General features: G+C 42.3%; 1 protein-coding gene across 1 annotated transcript in view; it reads right to left on the minus strand.

Annotated features, from left to right (window-relative positions):
* The window catches only part of LOC104990706 (protoheme IX farnesyltransferase, mitochondrial), a 109,588-nt gene that overhangs the window by 27,800 nt on the left and 66,937 nt on the right, over positions 1–14,851 (minus strand). Inside the window, exon 5 of the mRNA XM_010842988.1 lies at positions 359–429. Within this exon, the coding sequence (XP_010841290.1) occupies positions 359–429 (71 nt within the window). The remainder of the gene's footprint in view (positions 1–358; positions 430–14,851) is intronic.

Raw genomic sequence — 14,851 nt, forward strand, 5'->3', positions numbered from 1 at the left:
AGGGGGTGGGGGTGGGGCACGGCGGTATTCTTCTCACTTTACTACACTAGGCAAAATACAGGGAAAAGGGGACTTCTCTGGTGGTCCAGTGGTGAAGAATCTGCCTTGCAATGCAGGGGACCAGGGTTCCATCCCTGGTCGGGGACCTAAGGTCCCACACGCTATGCAGCCACTAAGCCCGCATGCCACTGTGAGAGAGTCAGACCACCGCAAGGAAAGTCCCTGCAGGACACAATCAAGACCTGATGCAGCCAAATAAAATACATAAATACTTTTAAAAAATACAGGGAAATGATTTGGGACGGATGCGCAATGGAACATTTTGTAACATGGAAGAGACAGACATTCCTGATTTTACCTGATCTGTCCACGAACCAGAGGTCTATTCTTTGTCCTGTTCATGTTTGAATCAAACGGAACCTCAAAAAACTGCAAAAAGATTGAAAAAACAATTAAATACAGCATGAAATAGTTATTTTCTTTCTGCTTTAGTTCTACAGTTTTTTCCACAGCAAACTTCATTTTAATTTTGATACTGTGAATACTCTCGGTACTCTTGAGAGAAAAGTTCTCTGTCCAGAACACGCAATACTTTGAAAACCACGGGTTAAGTACATGGATGTGTTAGAATCCCAGGGACGGGGGAGCCTCGTAGGCTGCTGTCTATGGGTCAGACATGAGAGTCTGACATGACTGAAGTGACTTAGCAGCAGCAGCAGCAGTGTTCTTCAAAGCCACTGTTTCAGGTTTACAGCATTAGTGCCGTACACGATTTCAGAATCTTTCACGCATCCTGAAGACTGTGAATCAACCAAGAGTCAGCTGACCTCGGAAAATGGGCTGCTGGAGTCAAAGGCCAGGTCTGAAGGAAATATTAATAAGAAGTCAGATGGGGCTGTACACAAGCATTTAATCGTCTCCCATTCTCCTACCACTGAATAAATGTTAACAGCATTTACTCTCATGTTTCAGTATCGAAGTTACAAAGGATAGAGGGAGACCATGACTCAGCTGTACATCCATTCATGTGCTGAATACTGGGGTTGTTTCTCAGTTTTGCCTATTAATACTGGAGTGGGTTGCCATTCCTTTCCCCAGGGGATCTTCCCGACCCAAGGATCGAACCTGCGTCTCCGTGGATTCTTTACCACTGAGCCACCAGGGAAACCCCCCATTTCCAACCACTGAATATATGTTAATAGTCTTTACTCTTGTGCTACAGGATTATAGCAACAGGGAAGCAAGGGACTCTGCGACTCAGCTGGAAGAGAAATGAACATGCCCTAGAGATGAATAAAGGGGCTTTGCCTCCTCTTTCAAGGAGTCTATCAGTGACTTGTTGGTTGTAAGGGGGAGAATTTAATCCTGTTTATTAATACAATTATTTTGCCATCACCTTATCTGAAAGTATGACTGAAGGGTATGTTGAGCACCAGGCTGACCAGGGCGAGCCCTGAGGGGTCAGTGCCGTGTCCATTCAGCTCACTGGGAATGAGGCTGCCCAGATGCCCCCTCCTTCCAGCTCTAGTCTGGAGCACCTGCAGAAGCACCTGGAAGGTGGGAATGCAGGAGCAGCCATGTTTACACCTGCAAAACTGGCGTGAGGTCAGGCATGACTGTGGCTACACACAGCAGCTGGGACCTGTCGGCTTGCACTGCTGGCCCTGAGGGACACTGTGCCTGCAGCTGCCCCGGCTCCTGCTGGACCTCCCTGGGCTGCAGCCCACGCCCGAGCTCCATGTCTCGTGACCTTGGGCCACGTCTGTGTGCTGCTCTATGGCCAAGCGCACCGCTCTCCTGCAGGTCACCTGCACCATCAAAGCAGTGGGAAACGGACACCATGGTCCAGTTTGCTCTCCTACATCTGGGATCCTCCTGCGGATTCTGGGTCACTTGGGTCTGCTCTCTTCTGCCTTCCTCAGGCCCAGCACCAGATACAAGGCCTGCATCACACCCAGGGTTGCACCAGCCCACAGCATCCAGGCCTAACCCCTACGGTAGACCCTCGTATTGTTCACAGTACCGCATCCTGATCAAACCTTAACTGATACAGACCTCTTCTCTACTACTTTCAACAGGGCCACTGTTTACAAAAGTAGTTAATGGTGGCTCACTGGCAAAGAATCTACCTGCCATGCAGGAGTTGTGGGTTTGATCCCTGGGTTGGGAAGATGTCCTTGGAGAAGGGAATGGCTACCCATTCCAGTATTCTTGCTGGGGGAATCCCACGGACAGAGGAGCCTGGCGGGCTACAGCCCACGGGGTTGCAAAGAGTCGGACACAACTGAGCGACTAAACGACAACACAACACAACTGTTCAATATGTTCACCTTATCTATGATCTCAATGACAGGCTTCCTAAGACTGGCGAATTTATCATCCTTAATGTCAAAGAGAGCTATACAAATAGGCGCTCAATAAATGACAAAGTAAATAAACCATCCCTGAAGATAAATCTATTTGTAGAGTGAGTTACACTTTGAAATGATTTATAAGTGTTAAAAAATTCTTTGCCTGTGAGAGTCTATATTCCCTACTGAAGGAGTTCAAGTTACACACATCCCGTCTGCTCACCTTCCCTCCCTCCCTCAGTATTCAAACACATTCTGTATTTCTAATAATCTTTCCTTCATGACCTATTAATTTGACTTCACAGGACTAATGAGGATTCCAATTACAAATCATGTTATTTAAATGTGGGTAAGGTGTTATCCAATATAACACAGAAACTCTTGTGTAAATAACTTTCTTGGCAGTTCTCGAGTATCTGTGCGCACGCACCCACACACACACACACACACTCAGTTCAGGAATTCTACTGAAAATTTTCATCTGGATGAAAAAGAGATGTTATTGTTTCTATGTTCCTGGCAAGTCCGTCATCCAGAGATGGGAACTGAGGTCTAGGACGCAGCGACTGAACCCCAGGGTGCCACGACTTGGCATCAGCTTCTGTCTCTCATGGATGCTGAAATGTATCAGAACAAGCAACATCTGGGTACAAACAGCAGCTAACCAAGACCTTCGGGTCCTTTCAGGGAGGGATCGACAAGTCCTCCCAGCACCATGGGATCAGAGCTCGTTATGCTACTTCTCATGCATTTTCTATAATGCTTTTCAGTTAGGGTCATGGCTTTGGTCTGGCTATGGAAGCCATGTTCCCAGAACATAAAGCAGTGTATCTTCAGGTGAGACATTTAAGCACTTTAGAACATAGAGCTGGTTTCATCTACTCACATTTCCCCGCCCTGTGCTTTATCATCCTTTCATAACGTTATTATCGTTTAAGTTGGCTCCAACTACTTGGAGCCAAAGAAGTAAAACTCCTACAACTGACGTTGAAACTAAAATACCAATGCAGTCTTACCAGCCCTTAGAACATACTGTTTGCCGACTTTTTCATGCATCCTCCCTGCTTTGAATAATGCCCACAGTGGTTGGCTGCTTTGGGGAATGCACGCGGACAACCGCTCAGCCCAGGCCCCTCCTCTGAAGGCTCCGGTCATTAGGTCTCAAATGGCCATGTCACCCCGTGCTTCACCCCACACCTGGACACAGTAGCTGGTTTACTGAGGGGGTATCTGATTCAAACAGTCTCTGCTTGGGGATTTAACAAACCAAAAGCCCAGAAAAGTATGCCCTCCCCACTCCTGGGCTGCCTGTGGCCACAGAGCAGGATAAATGGAAATGGAGGAGAGGTCCCACACTGACGCCTTGGATCCATTACCTCCAAGGCTCCATCTCCACCTTTTCTAGCCTTGCGTGCATGCGTGCTAAGTCACTCAGTCGTGTCCAACTCTTTGTGACACTATGGACTGATTCTCCAGGCAAGAATACTGGAGTGGTTTGCCATGCCCTCCTCCAGGGGATCTCCAGCTTAAGCCAACCCAATATGGGTCTATCCCTTTAATTTCAACGTTCCAACAGAGGAAGACTGTAAGGACGTCAAACATGAGAGCAGTTGCATTGTCCAGGAGGGAATGATATGTGCTTTTCCCTCAGAAAACAACTTCTTTTCTACTTATGTTCATTTCCAAAATAAGTTTTTGTCCTAGTCTCTTTTCCCTTATAAAAACCCATCAACCTTTTGGAAGTCCTTTCATCAAAAACCTCCCCTCTTACTCAGGGTCCGGATCCCACCACCCACTTTCCCAGCTCTCAGATGCTCCCCATATCCTGCCCTCCCCTAGCCCAGGAGCTGTTCTACGCAGAGACTCGGGGCCGCAAGTGGCAGAAACACACCTGAAACCAGCTCAGAGAAAAGCGGGCCTTTATGTCCTATGGTGGGCTGTGCCTGCTTTAGGGATTTCTGAGTCTGGCGCCACACGTACTGCCATGATTCTGGCTCTTTCCATCTCTCGAGTCTCTTCTGGGTGCTCCCGCATGCAGAGGTCTTCCAGGAAGCAAAACGGCCCTGGCAACCCTAGACGCTCAAGCTCCTAGTTGACCCCAGCAGAAAAGCTTATTTCCTGACAGCTCCAAAACAGAAGTCCACAACTACCATGGCCATGAATTCCAGGGACGAGGGGGTGATGTGACCACAGGGAGGGAGAGGTGGAGAGACACAAAGACACAGTACCCCACTCAAACGACGAGGACTGCCTTCTCCAAGACAAACGCTATCACCAGAAGAAAACAGGAGGACGGTAGACAGACAGATGCAGTGAAATTACCTCTAACTCACTGCAAAGCTAATGGCCCCAAATCATTTCCTTTCACACGTCACACCTATAAAATAACTTGCCCACTTTGGTCCTAGTTTAAGATGAGAAGCATTAATCAATAGAAACGTAATAAATAATTTATATTAATCTTGTCTCAGAATCAGTTTGGGAATCAATAGTTCTATCTGTTTATTTAATAGGCTGGTAAATGGATCATATTTTCCCTCCTCATAGCCACATGTAGATACAAGTCACTATTATACCAATAGATAAATATTTATTAGATGCCTAACATGGGCTTCCCTGGTTAGCTCAGTGGTAAAGAATCTGCCTGCAGTGCAGGCGATGCGGGTTTGATCTCTGGATTGGGAAGATGCCCTGGAGAAGGAGATGGCAACCAGCTCCAGTAATCTTGCTTGGGAAATCCCATGGACAGAGCCTGGCTGGCGGGCTATCGTCTGTGAAGTCGCAAAGAGTTGGACATGACTGAGCGATTAAACAACAACAATAAACATGAGATCCTCACTTTTCTATTATACCATGCTTTTTACATTAGCAGATAATTATTATTACCCAAAGAGATGTTGCTCTGATAGAAAACATACCTATTAGCCCTTCTAACAGATAATTACATACATAAGATACTTCTGAATTTTTGTGAGCTAAAATGAAATAGGCACCAAAAGTGGGGAGAAATAGAACTCGGCCCATGTGATGAATTTCCTATTCCCACTCTGATTAAGTATACGTTATGCAAAAAGTAGACATATTCTAGAGCTGTCCTTAAGTCGGGCTCAGGAAATATTGACTTTGATAACGAGGTGCAGCTTTTTTCTTTTTCTATGCTAAATAATGGGGGTGATGCGACGTTCTTCTAAAGACTCAAAAGAAAAACAAATGCATGAACCTTGTCGGAGTTTGTTTTTCCATCCATCTTCTCAAAGCTGTCAACAAGTGTTTGTCATTCCAAGACGGCCCAGAGCCTCCCAGGTCCAAGATAATGTCTCAGACCAAGTTAAAAGGGATGTTAAATAAATAAGTTAAAGTCCTCGGAGGGGCACCTTATCCAGCAGGGTCTCATACTGCTGCTCGCAGCTCACAAGGCAGTTAAGATATGCACTCAGCCTGGTGCGTCCCACTGTCACACCAAGAATCAACAAACTAAGTGGGACTCACAGTTGCCATTGATTCTTCCCCATGAGGTATCTGAAATAAGGTGTGTGTGTTCACACATGGTGACTGGGGCAAAGTTCGCCTCCAAATCTGCTACTCAAGCCATCATTAAGCTGTGTGTTAAGGCTTCACCCCCAAAATGTCACATGACACTTATTAGAGCCCTAAACGACCACATCCTGTGAGTAAAAGAAAACTCAAAAAGTCACACTGGTTTTGAGGAGCTTCAGAAATGGTGAACCCTTTCTCCTACCAGAGGGCTCTCAATTTATAACACTGCTTTCTGAAAAAAGATGGAAGGAAAGTACACGGAAATATTTACAACTGGGTAGAGAGGATGGATTGGAGAAGGCAATGGCACCCCATTCCAGTACTCTTGCCTGGAAAATCCCATGGACAGAGGAGCCTGGGAGGCTGCAGTCCATCGGGTCGCTAAGAGTTGGACATGACTGAGCGACTTCACTTTCACTTTTCACTTTCATGCATTGGAGAAGGAAATGGCAACCCACTCTAGTATTCTTGCCTGGAGAATCCCAGGGACGGGGGAGCCTGGTGGGCTGCCGTCTATGGGGTCGCACAGAGTCAGACATGACTGAAGTGACTTAGCAGCAGCAGCAGCAGCAGAGAAGATGGAGAGGTGACTACTCTTTTGGTATCTTACAACTGTCTATAAAGGCCATGTATTTTCTACTTAGGGGGAAAAATTAATAAAAATTTTTACCTACATGAGACAAATACAAAACTTGAACAGACTCTTTTTGGATTAACCAATAATTACCAAACGTATCCAGTATAAAGCCCATAGTGAAGCCTTAGCCAACAAAGTGAACCTTGTTTCCCCCAGAAAGAACCACAGGGTGAAAAGTGGATCCTAAATATTTCCAGGGACACCCATTTCCCCATCCTCTGTGCCACTTCTTTCATTCAGGCAACTATTTTATCATTTGGCCTAGATTACAACACCTCCCAACACTTCCTGTCTGCAGTACTGACCACTCCCCCCACCCCCATTAATTTCAAACACAATAGTCAACACCATCTTTTCAGGTACAGACCTGATTATTCTAGTTCCCAGAACAAAACTCTCCATGGCTCCCTCCTGCCCAGGGAGTCAAGTCCAGCGCTCGCACATGGCATGGAAAGCCCTTCACAGAAGCTCCGGCCCCTTTACCTCCCCCAACCTTCTCTTCTCTTCCCCTGACAGGCTCTGCTCTCAGGGTCTGAACTGCTTGTTGGGTCCTCAGTTTGCTGTCAGTTCTTCCACAGTCTCCCACGTTTCTCTGCAGGGACCCATAGTTGTTGCCAGGCTGCATCCGTCATCAGTGCAGGACTTGGGGCAGGGGTCTGCCCTTCATTCTGGTGTTCTGTGTGACCTCAGCTGTGGAGTCTGCCCAACAACCACCCACAGGACCATAAGGATTCACTACAAGTTCATAGTCACCAGCGTCAAAGGGGCTTGTACCACTCACTCCCGGACCACCCACTTTGACCTCTCTAGCCCACTGGATCTGCTCCTCTCCACAGAGTTGGTTTTTAGTCTGGTTCGCTCTCAACCCTCCCCATGGACAGAGGAGACTCGTTGGCCGCAGTCCAGAGGATTGAATAGAGTCGGACACGACTGAAGCGACTTGGCAGGATGCATTCTCAACCCACATGCAACCTCCACCTTCCCTCCACCTGGGCTGGCGACCCCATGCCCTCCCCCCTCCCAGAACACCTATTCCATGCGTCAGCCCTTTCCCTACAGCACATCCGGTCTGCATCTTTTGGCTGCGTTGTTCCTATCCATATCTCAATGTGCTTCATTTCCTCCAACCCCGCACATCTCCTGACATTATCAGCTGATGTGAACACAAGGTGAGCATTTGGAAACGAAAGGAAATGGTCTCTAAGATGACGTGAAGTCTGGGGCCCTCATCTTAGCCAGCACGATTAGTAGCAGGAGGTGTCCGTGGCAAGGTTATGAACCCTCCAGAAATCTCCCAGTAAGCTCCAAGGAATTTCTATTCTAACAGCTGCCAAGGACTATAATCCTATCTTTGCAGAAACCATTTTTAAAATAGTTAATTCTGATGGCCAGTTTTGGAGAACAGGAAACAAATAAATGCATGAATGTCCACTAAAGAAGACTTATGTGAACAGACTAAATCGCAAATATTTTCTTTAAGCCCACCTTTGAACTCAGATTTCACAGATTAAAAAAAATTAACCTTTCCTCAACTAGTGATACTTCATCCTAATCTAAGAGGACATAAGACTAGCAAGTTAATAAATTCCTGCGGATTCCTCCACAACTATTAAAAAAACAGGCATGTTCACTGAAACCATTAATGGTGATAATACAACATTCTGACCTCTGAAATAGTCCCCTAAAATACTATACAGAGTTTAAATGCCACCCAGAGCATAGAAGATGAACATTTTAAAAGGCAAGAAATAAGTAAGATCACCTTTGTCTACAGAGGAATCCACAGCAGAAGAATGATGATACTCGACAAGAAAAGGTGGTATAACAAGTTGAGCAATAAAACTGGCCAATCTGCAAAGGCTCAGATGCTGCCGTAATAACATCTGGTCCCAGCGGGGTTGGGGGGTGGGAGCCAGAGAAATCATTAAGCCATCTGAGACGCTCCAAACAAAGAAACTGTAAAATTCTGAACTATAAAGTGAAGGAAATACACTTAATCCCGGAGGGGTTGCAGTATGTATTTCAACTGGGTGATCCCTTCTCCAGTGAGGACACGGTGATATGCCGAAACCTGGAGTGACACAGAATCTCAACCGACTGGATGTGGCCCGGAGCCAGCCCGCGCCAGCACCCAGGCACCTGTTGGTTTAATCCTCGCATTACTCCAGACACCCAAGGCGGGTGGGGGTGCAGAGAGGAGGAGGCCAGGGGAATGGGGAAAAATACATCTCATTCATTCTGCCCATCAGAGAATGCATACCTTAAAAAAAATAGTTACATGTGCTTTCTGTAAATGTTCAATAACGTGTTAGAAGATTAACACATTTCTTCTAAGATTACGGTTTATTTTTTGAACTTCAGATCCTAGAGGGTGCAAAGGGAGATGTTTGTGAGTAAGCAACTACTTTACTTACTATATTATCTTAAGCAAAGTGACTCGAAACTCTCTTGAATGACCCTGTTTCCTTCTGTCACTGAGATTCTACGATGGGGGTACAATTATAGTTGCGTTTCAACTTCAATAAAATTTCTCTGCTGCCCATTTTCCCAGATCATTCTCAAATAGTCTTCTGCCAATTAGCTAAAGTTATTTTTAAATAAGCTTTTGAAAGTCTTTGTTGAAAGCAGGTGTATTACAAAATGTGCTTCTTTAGGAACTTATGTGAAAGAGAGAAAAAAAAAAACTCAAATGGTAAATAAAAACAATGACTATTACATCAAAATAGTAAGAGATAAAATACTTGTATCAAAAAATAAAATAGCACATAAAATATACTGGGGCATTTTCAAAGCTTTAAGATGGGAACACAGGTGTTATATGTGTAAGTCGTCACTAAGTGGAACACTTTAGACAGCTTTTCACAATCTTTTCTGTTCCTCTATTCCCACTGCTTTTCTTTCAGTCTAATGACTGGACATGCCTCAATTCTGTGTCTGATATATTCAGAATATATATCTCAGCACAGACGTGGGCCTATGGTTCCTTTGCTGAAAGACAGGAAACGGCTGAAAATACTTTTGGTAGGGCAAGACACCTGTCATGCACAAGGATGGGATATTGGGTAACTTCCCAGGACCCTCAAAAGTTGAAGTATATATAACTTCTTTCCTGAAGAGCTAAACAAAAACTAGTGATACAACATGGTTTTCATTTTTTGAGAGCGGAACATGTGCACTGACCACCTTACAGAAAGACCCAGAAATAACACAGTGGTCGATGCACAGAAGAAAAGCTTTCCATCTGTACACAGAATACCTTCAGCCCTCCTGTTAAAAGCAGACTAGGAATACATGCTTCCTTTTCTAAGATATGTGGATAAAAATTCCAGATTACTCAGAGTTTCTAGGAAGAAAAGGTAGAATAGAGTTCTGAGGTTCATTTTGAGTTTTTCAATGAGAACTTTTTAAAAGTTTTAACTTAATTAAACACAGCATATAGAGAACTTAAATATGTCTAACCTTTCTGTTAAATACTAACGTAATCCCAGAAAGTGGACAAACATTTAAAAATGCCCATGAATTACAGTAGTTGACTAGTGTCTGTGAATTTATTAGTATGATTATGCAGCTTAGATGAATGGTGAAGCCACTTATCGGCCATCAAATCCCAATACTTAAAGAACTGTAACTGATGACATGTCCATGTATTTTCTGTCTGTATGACTGCCTCAGAGGCAATTCTTGGAACATCGGGAATATACATGCTTCTCTATGTTTGCACAACTATCTGTGGGAAGTGGCAATCTAGTTTTCTAAGAGCAATGTCTTAATGAAACACTTATTAAGAAAAGGTTTTGATTTTAATGACCACCTTTCTTTCCAGTTTCTTTTTAAATACACTCTCATGGGAGGGCTTCCTAGGTGGCCTAGTGGTAAAGAACCTGCCTGCCATTGCAGGAGATGTAAGAGACACGGGTTTGATCCCTGGGTCTGGAAGATCCCCTGGAGGAGGGCATGGCAGCCCACTCCAGTATTCTTGCCTGGGAAATCCCATGGATAGAGGAGCCTGATGGGTTACCATCCACAGAGTTGCAAAGAGTCAGACATGACTGAAGGGACTTGGCATGGCACGTGGGAGGGCAGGTTTTCTAAGAGATGTGTATCCTTCCCTCTTTACTGCTGGTGATGCAGGACAAGAGCAGAAGGAAGCCTCCATGTGGCGATCAGTACAATAGCAAATGACGAGGTGCTGGCACCAGGCAAATGCTAACTAGTACCCAGGGTCACAATTTACACATGAAACATGTAAAAACTTCTTTGAATGCACATTCAATCAGAGATTTTACTTTAGAAATACCAAATGGACCACAATTCACCTATATTTTAAAAAATCTTCCATATCAGGTACTGCTTATCTCCTGTGAGGTATTGAAATCCTTACATTTATATGCCAGGATAAAATATTAATAGTAAGTAACAACAACCATGGCCACCCCCTCAAAATCCACAACAAATGGAAAGGTAAACAGACCCTTTATAATTAAATCTGTAATGATAAAAAATCAATGTTAGATAATAAGTGTCTTTATAAAAAACAGTCTCCCAAATCACCTAACCATTAAGGCATTTATTTTAGTTTATCAGTTGACAGTGACTTGTATTCCTCAATGAGACTCGACTAACGTACTTCTCATTCTTTAAAAGGCAGTCTTTACAGGGATAATACAAATTAACAAGACAAGTCATTCTTGGAAGAAAGGGTTGGGATTTTGTCAATTGATCTTTAACAGATAAATCAGCACTATGACTTACAATTAGGGTTAAAGATCCTAGACAATATTTGCATATGAATTCCTGGAAGAATGTATGAGGAACAAAAATAAAGCAGAATCTAGTGTACACTAACATATTTTTCAAAATGATAGCTCTTATAATCAAATATATTTGAGACATCATTTTATTTATCATACTGACAAACATTTTTAATTTTTTAAAATTAAAATCAATTCTATTAGAAGTTTATTATTTTTTTTAAGAAAATTACCATCACAAATCAAGATTTTGAAAGCTACGCAACCAAGAGATCAGATGTAATACTGCAATTAAATGAACAGGCTGGATGAAGGTTACTGGTCACACATATTACATAATATTGAATAATCTAAATCTTGTATTGTTTCATAAGATGTCAATGAAATTACTATTAAGAATATAAAATGCTTGAATTAAAACAAAAACAAACAGGAACATGAAAATAAGAATATATTATTTCAATATCACTTACAAAAGAAAAAACATTCTTATGAAGGGCAGTAAAGGAACTCGAAACTTAACGAGTTTAGTTTGTTTTTAATAAATTCCACTTCTGAAATAACATATTAAGGAAATGATCTAGAAGTAGAGGAGAAAACTACATGATGAAAATTTAAATGGGGACTTTCCTAGTGGTCCAATGGTTAAGAATCCACCTCCCAATGCAGGGGGGGACACTGGTTCAATCCCTGTTCAAAGAACTAAGATTCCAGATGCCACAGGGTAACTAAGCCCAAGAGCTGCAAAAAAAGAGGCCACGACTAGGACCCGATGCAGCCAAACTAAGTAAATAATAAATAAATATTTTTAAAAAGTTAAGTGTCTGCAGTTGCTTCTAACAGATAAACACTGGAAGAGAACTCAAGAAATGCTTAAAATGTGGTTAAGAACTTTATGGACTATCAGGCGGTCATTAAAAATGATAATTAAGACTCTAATAGTGCAGAAAAATGCTTCAAACACTAAGAATGCAGTTCATAATTTATAATTTGACCAGAATGCTGGGTCTATGGGTTTTTGCTCTGTTTTCCAAATTTTGTTATTATTATTATGAGAAAAATAATAAGCACAGAGAATAAACTATACAGATACATGTGGCTACATTTTAAAAGATTTGCAGATGGTCTGGGAATATTTTTAAAAAATTAAATGTTACGTTACATTTTCCCAACCACATTAAATCTTTTAGGTTTTCCAAAACCCATTACATACGTAGAAGTTTCATCACAAATGCTTTTGAAGGTTAGTTTGAGGGAGAAAGTCTTTATAAACACGGCAGGTCAAACAGATTTCGAGAAGAAGCTCCTTTTAGAAAAGGTTTCTTCACTTTTAAGAACTCTCCTTTAAATTATATTTTCCATAGCTTTATTTGTTTATTCATGGCTGTAGCTTGCTAAGGCCATATTTCTCAGAATTTTTATTTTTTACTTTTACAGCGTGGTCTAATATGCTCAAGAATTTACAGACACTGAGACCAGCAAGCTAGGACTACAAGCCGAAACCCTTTCCAATATTAAATATTAGAGGCAACAGAGGGATTCTTCTAGGTGTCAACAGAAAGCCTCATATGAACACACCTGCAGTTTCCACTTTGAGCTGTGATGGTGAGGAACAAAATATCTAAGCCTGTAATCACTATGTAATTTATTTTACTTTCAAAAAAACCACTGTCTTGTTTAGACACTACAAAAATAGATAGGTAATTCCATTTGAAACATTCTTTAAATTTGTTATGAAAGAAATAATTGACAGAACCTGGCTAATCTTGTGAGGGTTCATTCAAATGTTAGCTTCTCATAATAACCAGTCACAACCCGAGGCAGGTGAAGACCTATAGTAGGTTTCATAACCAAATGAATGTAACGGACAAGCAAACACAGAACAGCAATGGGACAGTGCCTTCTTAACACTGATACGGCTAAAGCAATGCACTGACTTATTCTGAACGAATCAGGAATAACGTCCCATTAGTGGTGTCACTCACAGGGGGCTTACTATTTCCATGCCTGGGCTCAGTGTTTTGTGCATTGTCTTATCCCATCCCCCACCCTCCCCATCTTCTTTTCAAAATACTATTTTAAAAATCATGGATTGTTTTTGAAGTCTTGATTAATCAAACACATACCCCTTGCATTGGAAGGTGAAGTCTTAACACTGAACCACCAGGGAAATCCCAAACCTTATCTCTGTTAGGTAAGTATTACCACAGTGTTCCTTCGAAAGATGAGGTAACTGAGGCCCAGACAAGGAATTAACCAAGGTTGTAAGGCTTGGATTTGAAAGCGGGCAGGCTGAGTCCCTGTGCTCAATCATGGTCCTACACGCCATCCAGCACCGGAGGCTTGAGCATGAGACTCCCCTGGGATGAGGAGGTTCTAAGGTGCTGTGAGACAGAAACCCTGGCTCCAGATCAAATGCTAAGTTGTGTCCGACTCTTTGTGACCCCATGAACTGCAGGCAGCATGCCAGGCTTCCTTGTCCTTCACCATCTCCCGGAGTTTGCTCAAACTCATGTCCACTGAGTCAGTGATACCATCCAACCCTAAGATCCTTAATTTATAATTTAATAAGAGGCAGCATGGTAAGATTCACAGAAATGCAGATGATCACTGCTGAAAGTCAGGTTCAGGGGGAGGAAAGACTCTGAGTCTCAGGACCAGTACATCCAAAATATGGCCCACCAGGACTGGGGTACAAGATTCCTGAGAACTTTTAGCAAAAGTTTATGTTTAAAATATTGTATAATACCACTTATAAGTGCAATCAAGAAAATCAGAACAAATGAATTTATTTGCAAAGCAGAAACAGAGACCCAGACATAGAGAACAAATGTAAGGATACCAAGGGGGAAGGGGGGAGATGGGCTGGATTGAGAGATTGGGATTGATACTATCGATATCTATGTATTAAATATTCACACTATTGATACTATATATTAAATAGGTAACTAATGAGAACATACTGTATAGCCCAGGGAACTCTACCAAATACTCTGCAGTGATCTAAGTGGGAAGGAAATCCAAAAAGAGGAAATATATTTATGTGTATAGCTGACTCACTCAGAGGTACAGCAGAAATTAACACAACACTGTAAAGCATGTATACTTTACATCTACACTATACTCCAATAAATTTTTTTTTAAAAAAGTCTATGTTTACTTGTCCAGCTACTGCTTAAGAATGGTTGGGCTAACCCTTCACAAGTAAGAAATAAGAACCTAAAGTAACATTTCTTGCCACCAACATGGCGGTTATCATTAGGGGTATAACACAATAATCTGGAGACTACATTTCAAATGATCTTATTCTTTTCAAAAAGAAACAAAGATATGCTCACTTGCAGTGGAATCAGTTATAAATTATTGGACACAATTCCAATATCCAACAATGTGGGCTTAGTTAATGCAAATTTTGCTTTATTTGTAAAACAGTGTAACATACAAAATTGATAAAAAAAAAAAAAACCTTTTAAAAGCAAATAATATTCAGTAACATGGGAAGTTCATGATTTGGTATGAAGAGAAAAAATAAAATTATGACATGCCATATATAGTATAACGCCTGTGTATGTGCA

This window comes from Bison bison, unplaced genomic scaffold (assembly GCF_000754665.1).
Source record: "Bison bison bison isolate TAMUID 2011002044 unplaced genomic scaffold, Bison_UMD1.0 scf7180017864180, whole genome shotgun sequence".
NCBI classification, from domain to species: Eukaryota; Metazoa; Chordata; class Mammalia; order Artiodactyla; family Bovidae; genus Bison; species Bison bison.